Source organism: Sus scrofa, chromosome 2 (genome assembly GCF_054392235.1).
Source record: "Sus scrofa isolate SSC_HxYL_T2T_F1_AM1 chromosome 2, Sscrofa_HxYL_maternal_Yorkshire_Landrace_v2.0, whole genome shotgun sequence".
Lineage (NCBI taxonomy): Eukaryota > Metazoa > Chordata > Mammalia > Artiodactyla > Suidae > Sus > Sus scrofa.
The window spans coordinates 105,371,331-105,388,099 of record NC_139384.1 but is presented as its reverse complement, the minus strand read 5'-3'; the positions used below and the strand labels follow the sequence as shown (position 1 = coordinate 105,388,099).

The following is a 16,769-nucleotide window of genomic DNA, read 5'->3' as shown; positions in this document are numbered from 1 at the left end:
TATTGACAATAGTAGTAATAGAATAGTAGAGAACAGAATCAGTGAAGTTGAAGACAGATCAACAGAATTTACTCAATCTGAACAAAAATAGAAAAACCACTGAAAAGAAAATAACAAGGTCTCACAGATAGATGGGACAATAATAAAAGATCCAAGTCCCTATCATTAGAGTTACATGGAGATAAGGAAAAAAAAAAAAAAAAAAAGAGTGAGTTGTAGAATCTTCAACAAATGGCTGAAAACTTTCAAAGTTGAAGGAAGACATAAACTTACAGATTCAAATGAGCAAACCACAAACAAGTTAACCCAGAGAAGTTACAGCTTGACATATTATCTATGAACAAAGACAAAGAAAAATCTTGAAAGCAATCACAGAGAAAGGATGCACTGCCTACAGGGGAACACCAACTCAATTGCAGCCATTTTCTCATCTGAAACCACAAAGGTCAGAAGACTAACAAAAAAATTTCAAAAGCACTGAAAGAAAAGAACTGTCAACCATGATTTCTATATCTAACAAAATTATCTCTCAGAAATAAAGCAGAAATAAAGACATAGAAGAGAAAGGAAAACTAAAAGAATCTGTCAGATAGCAGACTATCCTTCGAGAATGGCTAAGGAAAGTTTTCAAGTGATAAAAAGGACTTTGGAATGACAGGAAAGAAGAAAGAACAATGGGGAAAGCAAAAATATGAATAAATATAATAGATTCAACAGACTACTCTCTTACTCAAAAGATTTTAAAATCATAGCAAATGAACAAAATAAAAATTTCAGAGGCAAAAAAATTCGCTAAGTTGGAGTTCATCAAAATTAATAAACTTCTATATCAAAAGACTGTCAATAATGAACAATCAACCCTTCGCAACAGGAGAAAATGTTTATAAACCACTTATCTGAAAAAGAAACTGATAATCCAGAATATATAAAGAACACCTACAACTCAACAAAAACAAACAAGTTGATTTTTAAAAAATGGGCAAGAGCTCCCACTGTGGTGTAATGAGACTAATAGTGTCTTGGCAGCCTTGGACATGGGCAGCCTTGCATAGTGGGTTAGGGATCTGGCATTGCCGCAGCTGCAACTGTGGCTCAGATCTGATCCCTAGACCAGGAGCAACATATGCCACAGGGCAGCCAAAAATGACAAAAGACATTTCTCCAAATAATATATACTAACGGACACTAAGTACATGAAAACATGCTCAACATCACTACTCATTAGGAAAATGCAAGTCAAAACCACAATGAGATACAATTTCATACCCAAAGGATAGCTATCATCATCAAAAAAAAAAAAAAAAAAAAAAAAAAAAAAAAAAAAGGGTGTTCCCATTGTGACACAGTGCAAATGAATCCAACTAATATCCATGAGGATGCAGATTCCATCCCTGGCCTCACTCAGTGGGTCGGGGATCTGGCACTGCTGGAGCTGTAGTATAGGTCACAGACACGGCTCAGATTCAGTGTTGCTGTGGCTGTGGTGTAGGCCAGCAGCTGTAGCCCCTATTTAACCCCTAGCCTGGAACTTCTATATGCCACTAGTGCAGCCCTAAAAAAGCAAATAAATAAATAAATAAATAACCAACTCAGATAATACAAGTGATAGTGAGGATATGAAACAATTAGAACCCTCATACTTGCTACTGAGGCTACAAAATGGTATAGATGCTATCAAAAATGCTATCCTAATTCCTCAAAAACTGAAACACAGAATTAAGTCCTCTATGATCCAAAAATTCCACTTCTAGGTATACCCCTAAAATGAAAGAAATGACTAAAACAGATACTTACACTATGTTCAAATAGCATTAATCACAACAGTCAAAAAGGGGAAGGGACCCAAGTGTCCATCGATGAATAAAAATGTGGTGTAAGGCTAGAGTAGTATTCAGACCTAATTAAAAACAAAGTTCTGACAAATGCTGCAACATAGATGAACCTTCAAGACATGCTAAATGAAATAAGTCAGTCACAAAAGGAAAATATTCCATGATGCCATTTATGTAAGGTACTTAGAGGAGTCAAATTCATAGAAACAAAAAGTAAAATGGTGGTTGCCAGGGGCTGAGGAAAAAGGGAAAGGAGAGTTAGTGTCTAAAGGGTACAGAGTTTCAGTTGGGGAAGATGGAAAAGTTCTGGAGGTAGGTGGTGGTAATGGTTGAACAACAATGTGTATACACTTCAGACCACAGAACTATACCCTAAAAATGATTAAAATGATAAGTTTTACATAATGTATATTCTACGATAACAAAAATATTAATACCATCTGAAAAGCTACTCAGTGTATGCAGAAGAAATAGTCAAAGTGGGAAGGTAAAGGGAGATAAGTGGAAGAATAGTTTCCTCACTTCGTTTGAATTAATAAAATGCTTATACCTACAGACTGCAGTAAATTACACACATATTTTTTAATATCTACAAAGTGATATAAATATCACTGTAATGTATCATGATGAAATCCTAACAAATGTTCAAATAACTCAAGGGAAAGCAAGAACAGAGAAGCAGAGAAATGAGAAAGAGAAGGCACACTTAAGTCCTAACATGTCAATAATTATTATAACTGTAAATATTTAAAACACACCAAATAAGGACAGATTAGCAGTGTGGGCTTGGGGGTGGAGGTGAGAACCAACTATATGCTCTCTATAATCAGATCACTTAAGACATGTGAAAAGCAAAATGATGGGGGACTCAGAACTCATTTGAAGTCAAACGGATCAAGTAATATTCGCTAGAGACAAAAAGAAATTACATAATGATAAAAGAAACTATCCACCAGAAATATACAACAATCCTAAAAGTGTATACACCAAACCACAGAGCTCCAAAATACATGAAACGAAAACAATAAGAGCTGAAAAATAGAGACAAATTCACAGTTATAGTTGGGAATGTCAAGACTCCACTCTCACAGACTCACAATAAAGAGAAAATGAACAAAGATTTAAAAGTTCTGAACACCACATTCAAACAAAAATATCTAATAGTTGTATAAGCTGTCTGTATATTTCAGAGATTAAGCCCTTATCAGTTGTATCATTTGAAGCTGTTTTCTCCCATTCTGTAAGTGGTCTTTTTGTTTTCCTTTTGGTTTCCATTGCTGTGCAAAAGCTTGTCAGTTTGATTAGGTTCCATTGATTTATTTTTGGTTTATTTCTGTTGCTTTGGAAGACGGACCTGAGAAAACATTTGTAAGGTTTATGTCAGAGAATGTTTTGCCTATGTTCTCTTCCAGGAGTTTGATGGTGTCTTGTCTTATATTTGTCTTTCAGCCATTTTGAGCTTATTTTTGTGCATGGTGCGAGGATGTGCTCTGGTTTCACTGATTTGCATGCAACTCAACGGCAAAAAAGCCAACAACTCAATTGAATAATGGGCAAAGGACCTGAATAGACATTTCTCCAAGGAAGATATACAGATGGCCAACCAGCACATGAAAAAATGCTCAACATCCCTGATTATTAGAGAAATGCAAGTAAAACTACCATGAGATACCACCTCACACCAGTCAGAATGGCCGTCATTCATAAGTCCACAAAGAACAAATGCTGGAGGGGGTGTGGAGAAAAGGGAACCCTCCTGCACTGTGGGTGGGAATGTAGCTGGTACAACCACTATGGACAACAGTATGGAGGTACCTTAGAAATCTATACATAGACCTACCATATAACCCAGCAACCCCACTCTTGGGCATATATCCAGACAAAACCTTCCTTAAAAAAGACAACACGCACCCGAATGTTCATTGCAGTACTAGTCACAATAGCCAAGACATGGAAACAACCCAAATGTCCATTGGCAGATGATTGGAATAGAAGATCCTACTCAGCCAAAAAAAAGAACACAATGTCCCTTTGCAGCAACATGGATGGAACTAGACTCTCATACTGAGTGAAATTAAGTAGCAAAGAAAAAGACAAATACAATATGATATCGCTTATATCTGGAATCTAATATATGGCACAAATGAATCTTTCCACAGAAAAGAAAATCATGGACTTGGAGAATAGACTTGTGGTTGCCATGAGGGAGAGAGAGGAAATGGAATGGACTGGGAGCTTGGAGTTAAGAGATGCAAACTATTGCCTTCAGAACGGATTAGTAATGAGATCCTGCTGTGTAGCACTGGAAACTATGTCTAGTCACTTATGATGGAGCATGATAATGTGAGAAAAAAGAATGTATACATGTATGTGTAACTGGGTCACCATGCTGTACAGTGGAAAAAATAAATAAAAGGTAAAAAAAAAAAAATTATCTAACTGACATAGAACATTCCACCAAAAACAGCCAAATACATATTTTCTCATGAATCCATGGAACATTCACCAAGACAGACCATGTCCTGGACTATAAAACCAACCTCTACAAGTTTAAAAGTACTAAAGTCATAAGGGTATATTCTCTGACCATAATGGACTCTAGAAATCAAAAACAGAAAGACAACTGTTAAATCTTAAAACACTTAGAACACATTTCTAAATAATCCGAGAGTCAAAAAGTCTCAAAGTTAAAAAAAGAAACATAGAACTGAAAGATAATAAAAAGACATGTCAAAAGATGCAGAATATGGCTAAAGAAGTGCCAAGAGGGAAAGGTATAGTATTAAATGCTTATTTTAATAAACAACAACAATAAAAGGCTCAAATCAGTAATCTTTAATTCCTTGCTCAAGAAATTAGAAAAATAAGAGCAAACCTAACCCAAAGCAACCAGAAAAAAAGAATAATAAAAATAAGAGAAATCATTAAACTGAAAACAAAACCATGGGGCAGGGGGGAATTAATGCAACAAAAAACTAATCCTCTGAAAAAAATAAAACTGATAAAACTTTAGCAAGACTGACAAAACCAAAAGGAGATAAGGTTACAAATTCAAGTATCAGGAATGAAAGAGTATTATGAATATTCTACAGTCATTAAAAGGTTAACTAGGAAATGATACAAATAAGTTTATGCTGCTAAATTAGACAAATTAGAAGAAATAAATCAATTCCTTTAAAGCCCCCAAACTCAATCAAAATAATCATAAATTATAATCCTATAATCATTAAAAAATGAATTCATAATTTTAAATCTCAAAAAAAATTAATCTCAGACTGAAATGTTTTCACCAGGGAATTCTACCAAATATTAAAATCAATAATGCACAAACTCTTCCAAAGAGTAGAAAAGGAGGAAACATGTCCTACCCCATACTATGAGACCAGTGTTACTCAAATACTGAAAAAAGACAAAGATAGCACAAAAAAGCTGCAGACCAATATCGTAAAGATGTCAATTCTCTCCAAACTCATGCAGTATTGGTGAGAATGTAAAAGGTTACAGCCACTCTAGAAAACAGATTGGCAGTTTCTTCTAAAACTGAACATGCAATTGCCACACAATCCAGCAGTTGCACTCTTGGGCATTTATCTTACAAAAATGAAAACATGTTCATGCAAAAACGTAAACATAAATGCTCAAAGCAGGTTTTTTTTTTTTCCGTAATAGCCAAAACTGGAATTTACCCAAATGTTCTGCAATGAGTGAATGATTTAACAAACCGAAGCACATCTATACTAATCGGCAATGAAAAAGAACAAAATATTGATACATGCAACGATGTGGATGAATCTTGACGTGGATGAATCTTGACGAAATTGTGTTGAGTGACAAATGCTATCCCAAAAGGTTACATATTATATGAATACACTTATGTAATCTTTTTGAAACAACTAAATGAAGAAAAGAATAGTGGTTGCCAGGGGTTAGAGGATGGAGGAATGTGAGTTTAGCTGTAAAAGGACAGCACAAAGAGCCCTGGTGGTAATGCAATTGTTTGGTACCTTTACAGTGGTGATGATTACACAAATCTATACATGTGGTAAAACGCCACTGATTTAAATGTACGCCACACACACACACATGAGTGTATGTAGAACTGGTGAAATCTGAATAAGTGAATTACATCAATGAAATCAATTCACAGTTGTAATACCACCAGATGTTGCTACTGAGGAAAAATGGGTGGGGAGTACCCCGTTGTGGCACAGCGGGAAACGAATCCGACTAGGAACCATGAGGTTGCTGGTTTGATCCCTGGCCTCGCTCAGTGGGTTAAAGATCCAGCTTAGCCATGAACTGTGGTGTAGGTCACAGATGCGGCTTGGCTCAGATCCCTTGTTGCTGTGGCAGCTATGGAGTAGGCTGGCAGCTATAACTCTGACTTGCCCCCTAGCCTGGGAACTTCCATGTGCCGCAAGCACGGCCCTAAAAAGCAAAAAAAAAAAAAAAAAAGGGAAAAATGGCTGAAGGATACACCTCTATATTATTTCTTATAACTAAATATGAAAATACAATTTACAATTAGGAGTTTCTGTCATAGTTCAGCAAAAACAAATCTGACTAGTATCCATGAAGACACAGGTTCAATCCCTGGCCTTGATCAGTGGGTTAAGGATCTGGTGTTGCTGTGAGCTGTGGTGTAGGTCACAGACACAGCTCGGATCCGGCGTCGCTGTGGCTATAGCCTGGGCTAGCAGCTAATCACAGACCCCTAACCTGGGAACCTCCATATGCTGCCAGTACGGTCCTAAAAAGACTAAAGACAAAAAAAAAAAAAAAAAAAGAAAGAAAACACAATTAGATTAGACAAGGTAGATAGACATGGATGGATGAGAGAGATTGTTCTACTAATTATTATATAAGTATCCTAACTGAACACAGTCTAATGGGTCATATCTATAAGGACTTTAATAAAAGAGCTGAGTGGTATCTCTATGTCCTTTCTTTAGCTAGAAACAGATATATAAGAGAAAGGAATTTTAAAAGTAACACTGAATGTTCCAACAACAAACACAGAATGAACACAGAAAATTTGTTAGAGTAATGTCTCACCCACAGAATTTTCTACAGCTACCACTCATGGTCACATGTAGGACCTTTCCACACTATGATAAATCAGACATGCATTTAAATATTTTCCATCTTCCAACACATATATAGCCAAAAAAGAAGACGTAAGTCACTAACTCAAAAAGTAAAGCATAAGCAAAGTTTTTCTTCCCTATCAGGAAAAATAGGAAATATAGGAATGAAGACTCTGTTTCTCAAGCAGCAAATGTGCATTTAATCTGCTCCATAATTATCCAAAGTCTTTTTCAAAGATGCAGAGTTACTCAGTGTATCAGTCAGCTCTGGATGCCCTAACAAAATTCCACAGTCGACAACTTAAACAGCAGCAATTTCTCACAGTTCTAGAGGCCAAGTCTAAGATTAGGTGCCAAAAGAGTTAGCTGGCTTCTAATGAGGCATCTCTCCTTGGCTTGTAGGTGAACTCTTATGGCCTTTTCTCTATGCACGTGCATTTCTGTTTGCCTCTTCCTGTTCTTATGAGAACATCAGTCCTACTGAATTATGGATCCACCCTTACGACTTCATTTAGCTCCATAAAGGTACTGTCTCCATATACAGCCATATTGGCAGCTATGGCTTCAACCTATGAATTTTGGAGACATAATTCAGTCCACAACACCCAGGGACTAGCCAGCCCTGTGATATGCTGACTTATGCATGGGTGCACATATATATGTGTGTATTGTATGTACTGGAACCGACAAGGCAAAGGAACAAGGGAAGTATCTGCCTTTGAATTTCAGGTTTTTTTTTTTGTCTTTGGTCTTTATAGGGCCGCACCCGTGGCATACAGAGGTTCCCAGGCTAGGGGTCTAATCGGAGCTGTTGTTGCTGGCCTATGCCAGAGCCACAGCAATGCCAAATCAGAGCTGCATCTGCAACCTGCACCACAGCTGACAGCAACACTGGATCCTTAACCCACTGAGCGAGGCCAGGGATCAAACCCGCAACCTCACGGTTCCTAGTTGGATTCGTTTCCACGGAGCCATGACGGGAAGTAATTCCTGAATTTCAGTTCTATCACTCAGTTTTCTCAACTATAAAAATGTGGATAATATCTCTTATTGTTTATTTTTGAGAATTAAATGACATAACCACTGTAAAGTATCTAGAATGCAGTAAATCATTATGCAGTAATGGGGCTTTGCTTTACCATTTCCTCCCCCTCAAAATTAATTATAAATATTACTCAAATTTAAACCTATCTGAAACATCATGAGAACTGGGTTCTGCCCCAGTTCTACCAAGACTTAGCTATGTGACCTTAAGCAAGCCACTCTACCTGAGTCTGCTTCTGTACCTGTAAAATGAGAGTTTCCTCTATCACTAAAACACTATGTATCTATGCATACACTCGTAATTACACAGTAGTCCTTCTCTTATCCTCAGGGAATACATTCCAAGACTCCCAGGCATACCTAAATCCTCAAATTAGTACCAAATCCCACATATACTGTTTTTCCCATACATAGATACCTATGATCAAGTTTAATTTATAAATTAGACACAGCAAGAGATCAACAATAACAAATAATAAAATAGAACAAGTATAATAATATACTGTAATAAATGTTATGTATCTCTTAAAATACCTTATTGTACAAAGGAATGCTTTTCCGTCTTACTAAGCACTATCATACAATGTGGTCCTATCTTTTGCCACTCGAGATGCAAGAGCAAAACTATCATGAATTTCTTTCTCCTTCTTCACAGCTTCGAAGATAGATTTGTTCCCATCATAGATCTTAGTAACCCTAGCATGATATTTTTCATCCCTTATTAAGCCAAAAACTTGCACCTTTTGACTTAAAGGAAGCACTTTACAGCTTTTTTTTTTTTTTTTTTTTTAGGGCCATACCTGGGGCATATGGAAGTTCCCAGACTAGGGGTCAAATTGGAGCTACAGGCCACAGCTACACCAACTCGAGCCACGTGTGTGACCTACACCAGGGATTGAACCTGCAACCTCATGGTTCCTAACTGGATTCGTGTCCTGCTGCACCACAACAGGAACTCCTTACAGCTTCTTTTTGGCGTATCTGAATTGCCAACATCACTACTCTTAGGGCCATTAACTAAAACAAGGGTTACCTGAACACAAGCACTGTGATACCGCAATAGTCGATCTGATGACCAAGACAGGACTACTAAGTGACAGGAGGATATGCTGGACAAAGGTATGATTCATGTCTGGGCAGGATGGAGTGAGATTTCATCATGCAACTCTGAATAGCATAAAATTTTTTAAATTTATGAATTGCTTATTTCTGGTATTTTCCATTTAATATTTTTCAACCAAGGTTGACTGAGAATAACTGAAATCATGGAAAGGTAATCTGTGACTATGGGGAACTACTATGATATCAAACACTGACACTACAAAAGCTAATCAAACCTTCCATGAAAATTTAGTAAAAGAGAATTATGGTATAAAATTCACTATCACTCTTTCATATACTCTCTTTCAACTCTTTCAAAACTATCCTCTCATTTGAAAAATGTATTTGTACAATGTGTCAGTACATTAATTTTATTTTTCTCTATCACTAACGCCTTATTGTCCAACTAGATTGCACAATCTTATATTGTTTTGCCCCCCCTATAATGTTCACTGTTTTACTCACAGAATCATATGACCGCAGAACACCTAAAAGCATATTTCAAATCTACTGAGATGTTATTACACATATGGAGAAGTTATCTGTAAATTTTATCTGATAACAACTATTTTTTACTTAACCCACAACTGAAATGTACTGCAGGTAATTTCAAGATAATACACCTACCATACATATATTTATATATTCAAAAAGTGAGCCATAACCAACACCTATATTCAAGATCTTTGGTTTAAAATTAAGATAATCATGGTCACAAGCAAAATCTATTGTGTGGCTATTTGAACCATATGATGAAGGACAATTCACCATGTGGACCCTAAGGGAAAAACCTGATTACTTGCCCTTTCTTCCACACCACCCCTGAGCACTAGTATTCTAATATTGTCTGATATTTACATGTCAATGAGTAATATATGCAGTGGGCAGTTACTATGATGCACTCAAGAAATCTTACCTCCCCATATTGGTGCCCCTGTATAGTCCACTCTCACATTAAATCTGGACTGAGTCATGTGATTAGCAATGGCCACTGGAACATGAAGAACACAGAGGCTTCGTAAGTGCTGGTATGGTGAGGCTTGTCCTCTTAGAAAGCTCCCTCATGGAACCCATCTGCCATGCTGTGAAGAAGTTCAAACTAATGAAATGGAGAGGCTTGGGGAGGCAGGGGGAGGTGAAGAAGGGGAAGGCACAGAGACACAGATGGACATACATACACACATATACATGCTCAGTTCTCCAACAGCTGTTCCCACCCATCCTAGCTAAAGTACCAGACTTATAAGTTAAAAAGCCACCTTGGACACTACAGCCAACAGATGACACACGAAGGCAGTCCTCCTTCAAGTCCTGCCCAAATTTTAGAATCAAGAGCAGATAAATGTTTTTAAGAACTAAGTTTTGGAGCAAAGCAATATGCAACTACAATAGCACACATAAGCCAATTAGAACAGTTCCTATCAGGTACTAAGCAACCAAGAAATATCATCAGTAATAACTGTTACTATTAAAAATCATCTTAAGTTCTATCGCCATCCCTCAAAAGATATTATTTGGAGTATTTGAGCTTTTGTTAAAGGCATTCTCTCATTTCCCTAATGGCCCATAAAAAGGGAGCAAAGAAACCAAAAGACCACTTAATTTCCCCCTTGTTCCCCATTTACTGCTGTCCTTTTATTTATTTATTTATTTTATAAATCTGTCAATGTTTGCCTGATTTCCCTAGAGGGCTAATCAGTGATCCAAACCAATTCAAGCCTTTGGATGTGCTCTGTATTCTCAGTAACTACAGGCACCACCTCAACCTATCCTAGGACACAGGTAAATAATTAAGAATTCAGTAGGACAGACTCTTCACTAAAGGTCAAAAGTTTACACTCATTAATCTGTAACACTTTTCCTGACAGAATCATTAGGCAAAGGGCATAGGAACCAATTACCTCTTGTTCAGAATACATTAAGCAGCACTGAAAACATACCTGCTACTTTTCTTCTAAGACTTTACTGACTCTAATTAAATAAATATCTTACTCTTTTATGCCCCCCATGACTGCATATACTTCACTCATGATATTTATCTTAACCTAGCCTGAATGATAGTAACTGGTTTACTTAACTTCCTACTAGATCTAAAACTCTGCCAGAAGAGAGACTCAGTAAGAAAAAGGTTATCTTACTCAGTATTGTATCCCTTAAATTAACCTACTGCACTGCTCTACTACTCACACAAATAAAGTACAAATAACCGGTGTTAGTCAGAAACTACTTGTCCATAACTCATCTTTTAAATGCTCACCATCATTTTTATTCAGAAATAATGACTGATCCAGAGTTATAATGCAATCAGTGACAAAGTTAATGAATGCTACGTCCTAACATTAACATTTAACAATTATTTGTCTTAATTAATAATGAATGTTATTTTTCAGAAACAGTAAGATGATGTTTAAGAAAAAGATAGATATTACTTACATTCCTTCTTTCTGTTTTAAGTTTCAGGCTTGAAAAAGCCTGCCTTTTAGGTCCAAGGTAAGATCAAGTTAGGCGAGATGCCAGGTAAATAACATCAAAGGCAACGCAGGCCTGGTGGAGATTACAGCTAACTATAGAGCTCAGAACTCACCCAAACAGAGCAACCACTACCCAGGTCTAGAAATCTATCCTCAAGCAGGAAGAACAACCAGGTAGAGCCAAGTCCTGTGATTTTTCAAGTGATGCTGGAAATCAAGACTTCCTAAACATGAAGTTTTCCTATTTGTAAGTGGTAGCAACTAATCACTAAATGCTCCAAATACATTCAGAGCAAGCAAGATATATCTGTAGGTTGGAGTCAGCACAAGAGTCTCCTGCTACTGCAGGCTCATAGTTAAAAAAACCCTATATATAATTGAAGGTGGGCTAAGGGAACTATACTCCATTAACTATCAGCCCTCACCTCTGGAGAAGAGAGAAAGAAATAATGAGGCCATGAAAAGCAGCTCCATAATAGTAGAGGCAGTACCAGTGACAAATTCCCTTAATTTAACCTCCCCTCTCCCCCTTCCTCCTTCTCTCTCTTTTTTTTGGCCACGCCCCTGTCATATGAAAGTTACCAGACCAAACCCAAGCCACTGCAGTGACAAAACCAGATCCTTAACCTGCTGTGCAACAAGAGAACTCCCCTTTTTCTCTCAAAACAGAAATCTGTGGAGTTTCTGCTGTGGCACAGTGGGTCAAGAATCCAACTGCAGGGGTTTAGGTCCATGCGAAGGAGTAGGTTTGATCATTGGCCTGGTGCAGTGGGTTAAAGGATTCTGTGTTGCTGCAGCTGAAACGAAGGTAGCAGCTGCAGTTAGGATTCAATCCCTTGGCCCAGGAACTTCCACATGCTGCAGGTGGGGCCATGAAAAAAAAAAAAAAAAGGAAACAAATTTGTTAGCAGTTTTAGATACAGAATCTTTGTAGCATAAAAATACATGGGGAGAATTTTTTTCCTTTTTAAAAATTTTTCCTAAAAACTTGCAAAAAACGAGAATATTCAAATAAAGGAATAGTTAAAATTATACAAATTTTTCTGGCCATAACCAAACTAATGAAAATAATAATAAAAATAATAAACGTGGAACTAATAATTCAACATACACACAGGAAAATAACATAAAAAATTATAGTAGTGTGATTATATTTGCACTGGTCTATCTACATATTGTCACTTTACTCTCTTATAACAAAGAACATCAAACTAGTTGGACATAAGGTTGAGTTCTGTGACCAGAGAACCATGGTCTATCTAACAAACCACTGTGGACTTGATCTTGTGACCTGAACTTCCCTGGTACCGTGCTATCACTAAGGTAACCAGTCACTAGTAGTCATATATTAATTTAGGTCAGAAGCACCTCTTCAATACATTTCTTAAAGATTTGACATTATTTAACCAAGTCATTTAGGCTTTTCCTTTTATTTAAAATAAGAATTTATAGGAAACACTTGAATTTCATCTCTAAACCTGCTTAACCTGCTGGAAGGCTTTATGAAGTTAAAATAAAAATTTTAACATAATTAATCATAGTAGACAGGCCTTTGGAGTTCAAAACATTCTCTAAAAGAGCCATTAATAAGGGAGTTCCTATACCAACAGAACTAGTAGGCAATCAATGACAATAAAATTATACTGTTATTTTAGGAGACTATTAATTTACTCAACACTTACAATGTGCCAGGTACTGTGCTGAATATGTTCAGGGGGTTCTCATTAACCTTAAAAAACGACCATTTGAGGGAGATACCATTATTATCCCCATTTTACAGATGGGGCAACTGACCTTTCCAAGATCACACAGTTAGTAAGTAGCAGAGTCAGGATTCCAACCCAAATCTTGTCTAACTTCAGAATTTGCACGCTTAACCACTACACTGTATTGCCTCCAGAGACTCTGGGTTGATATCTAAGATAAAGAAAAAAGGGAAATTTGTACTTCTCAGTGGCAAATTTAAGAAACATACTAGAAATGGAGGATACTTTTTTAGAACATGAACAATTCTCATATACATAACTATACAAATAATATTTTTATTTCTAAATACATATAATATGATGAAAATCTCACGAGACTTCTTACAAACATATTTTTTCCTATGCACTCATTCATGTTTATTATTAAAAAAGTTAATGGGAAAAATGCATTTTCTGCTCAATTTTGCTGTGAATCTAAAATTGCTCTACAAAATAAATTCTGTATTTAAAGGATTTAGAACTGCAATAAACTAAATATGCCTAATTCAACTTAGGAAATGCCAAAAGACTATATACTCTTTTATTATGAAAAGTTGTACATTATCATAACCACAGGGCCCTTAATATCTAAGTGATTTTCCAAAAAGTCTTAAAGGTGTAAAAACAATGCTGTAATTTAAATTTTTAACACTCTCAGAACACCTTCAAAAAAGTCTGCAATACATAAAGCTGGAATAAAATCAGACCAAAAAAACTGAACTCAAAATGAACAATATTAAAAGGAATATAACAACCCCATACCACCGCTGTCATAAATAGCACTAACTTTACTTTTCCATCAAAAGATGTAGCTTAAAGTCTGAAAAGTCCTAATTCATTGAGCCCTTTCTAAATCTTCCAAAGAAGCTTTTCCAAAAAGCAAACAAAAACTTTCAACTGTACAGAGTGTTTGTCAACATAGGAACCAAATCTTTTTTCCTCTGATACTCACCAAGTTGTCAAAATTCTAAAGGTCAATTAAGACAGATATGAGGGACCTATAAAACAAGTTTTGCCTACTATTAGCACTTCCCCATCAACATTTTCCTCTCATCAAGGTCCACCTATACATACCTATGAAGAGAACAAGGTGGAGGTACTACATACGGAAGAGTCACTTCCTATATATTCTGCTGTAGACTGTCAAAATTAATTTTCAAATAGAATACTGCATTGGCCACCAACAAAAACTGTTGAAGAGAAGCACACTATTTTGATTTGCTCCAACATTCTACTTAGGTTTCAACTATAAAAGAATTACACTAATATCCACAAATGGGAATTCTACAACATAAATTACAGATATTGCAGAGTATGGGCCCCTAACCACACGTATACTTCACAGAACCCCCTTCTTTTCTCGCTGACCCAGGCTCTCAAAAGTGATCCAAAGACTTCTCCATCATTAAGCCTTGCGATTTGCAGCGCAACGAAAACAAAGCATTCTGACCAATGCATGTCTCAAATGATACTAGTACAATACTCATTCAAATACTTGTAAAGCTTCTTACTAATCATCTAACCCGGGTTAATACGGACAAGGACCGCCTGGGTATCTGCAAGCTCAGCTGAATCCCAGGACGGCACCTCAATTTGGAAGGGGCAGAACCTTATCTGGTTGTCACTGGATCTACACTTTCCCATGCTTCCCATATTTAAAAATTTACATCTTCCCAGAGGAGCAATAAATATACAAAGACGCCAGGGAGTGTGCCTGTAGGGAAGATGAGTGATCAAATTAAATCCCTACGCACGGAACCTTAAGCTTCAAAACTTTTCACAACGAGTCACAGCTGCAGGAACGAGGCAGGTTTTCTCACTTCTTTCCACGAGCCAGCTTCCCCCAAAACAGCGGTCTTGACTTACTGGTTAGTTGGAGGAGCGGTCAGCGGGATGGCCACCTCTTCCTCCTCGTATTCTGGTCCATCCAGAGAGTCACCTTCGTCCACTGTTCCCAGGCCTGCGCCCAACGGGGGCAGCTGAGGAGGTGGCGGCAGAGGAGGGAATCCACCGCCTGCCCCGAACGTCTCAGTAGACAACGAAGTGGTCCCCTTGGTGAGAGCCATCTCCCCGCCGGGTCCGGCAGCGGCAGCACCAGCCACGCCAGCAGCAGCACCTCCCCCTGACAGTCCGGCTCCCGCCAGTGCCCCAGCCACAGACCCAGGTCCCAGGATCGATGACCCCAGAGCGGCTCCTCCACCCAGAGTCCCGGCCACTCCAGCTTCCGCCTGCCCAGAATAGGGGCCAGCTGCCACAGGCAGGGCCGCGGGTATCTTCACCCGACACGCTGCCGGATAAGCACTCGAGCCCGCGGCGGCGCCGCCTCCAGCTGCCCCGGCGGTGACCGGGCCGCCTTCCTCACTGCCGGCCTCGGCCGCCATCATGTTGAAGCCCGCTCTCCTCTGCCCTGCTCTACTCGCCCGGGAGCCCCGGGGGCCACCAGGCCCGGGCTCCGAGCCGCCCCACCCAGGCGCGTCCCCCCTTCAGCTCCACAGGCGGAGGAAACAACAACAAAAGGAGAGAGCCCGCCGCCGCGCCCCCTCTTCGGGCCACAGCCCAGGCTCGGGAGCTACCCGGGTTACGGGAAGAGAAGTGGGCAAAAAACCCAACGCCTGCACAAACGCCGACCAAACCTTCACCTTACACACCCACACTCACGCACACATGCACAGAAGCGAAAAACTTCCCGGCTGCACTAAAGAGGAAGGGAAGCACAGGGGAAGCGGCTGGGGCGGCTGCCGATCCTTCAGCCACCGCCACCGCCGCCGCCGCCACCACCGCTTCTTCACCACCCCAGTTCCGGCCACCCCCACCGCAGCCACCGCCGGTGCCGCTGCTGGGGCTGGGGCCACTGCAGCCGCTTCATCCTCCACCGGGCTGAGATGGGAGGGGTGGGGAGAAAAGAGGAAGGGGGGCGGGGTAGTGGGGAAATCAACTGAATTGCTCCCAACCTGGAGCGCTCGGAGAAATCGACAAGAGAAAGGAAGGCGGGGCAAGGGAGGAGGAGCGGAGGGAAGGAAGGGCGGGGGGGCGAGGGGAGGAGGAGGGAGAGGGCAGCTTCTGCGCAGGCTCCTTCCCGGTGCAGGGGTGGTGGGGGGTGCTGGGCCTGGAGGAGGAAAAGGAAGAGTCGGGAGGGAAGGAAGCGGCGGGGACGCGCGGTTCGCGGACGCGCTCTCTGTCCGGCTCCGGGTGTAACGCGTGGCGGCGCGGCCTTTTCTACAGTCGGTGTGCGCCTCCCTCCCTGGGCTTTGTTTGTTGGGCCGGTGGGGTGGAGGAGGGGAGGAGTGGGTCTCGGCGAGCACGCGGCCGCTCAGCTAGGTGAAAAAAGGAGAGTCGAAATGAGACCTGGAGGGGTTGGACCGGAGGGACGGGGGAAAGGGAAAGGAAGATGCTGCGAAGCCAGTTCCCTGCTTCCTGACCGGTAGAACAAACTCCCTTGGTGGCGGCGCAGAAACCAGACGGCCGAGGTCGGCCTGGGTCGGGGTTGGA

The 16,769-nt window shown here is 39.7% G+C and overlaps 1 protein-coding gene across 5 annotated transcripts in view; it reads right to left on the bottom strand.

Annotated features, from left to right (window-relative positions):
• The window catches only part of RASA1 (RAS p21 protein activator 1), a 116,000-nt gene extending 99,746 nt beyond the window's left edge, over nt 1–16,254 (bottom strand). For 3 of the 5 annotated variants that reach the window (XM_085014010.1, XM_005661545.4, XM_085014009.1), the window contains exon 1: nt 15,147–16,254. In XM_085014010.1, coding sequence (XP_084870136.1) covers nt 15,147–15,664 — 518 coding nt within the window. In that variant the 5' untranslated portion in view covers nt 15,665–16,254. Of the gene's footprint in view, nt 1–13,329; nt 13,453–15,146 lie in introns of those variants that run through there. The other 2 variants (XM_085014011.1, XM_085014012.1) reach the window with 2 other exon arrangements.
• Nucleotides 16,255–16,769: the final 515 nt, after the last annotated feature.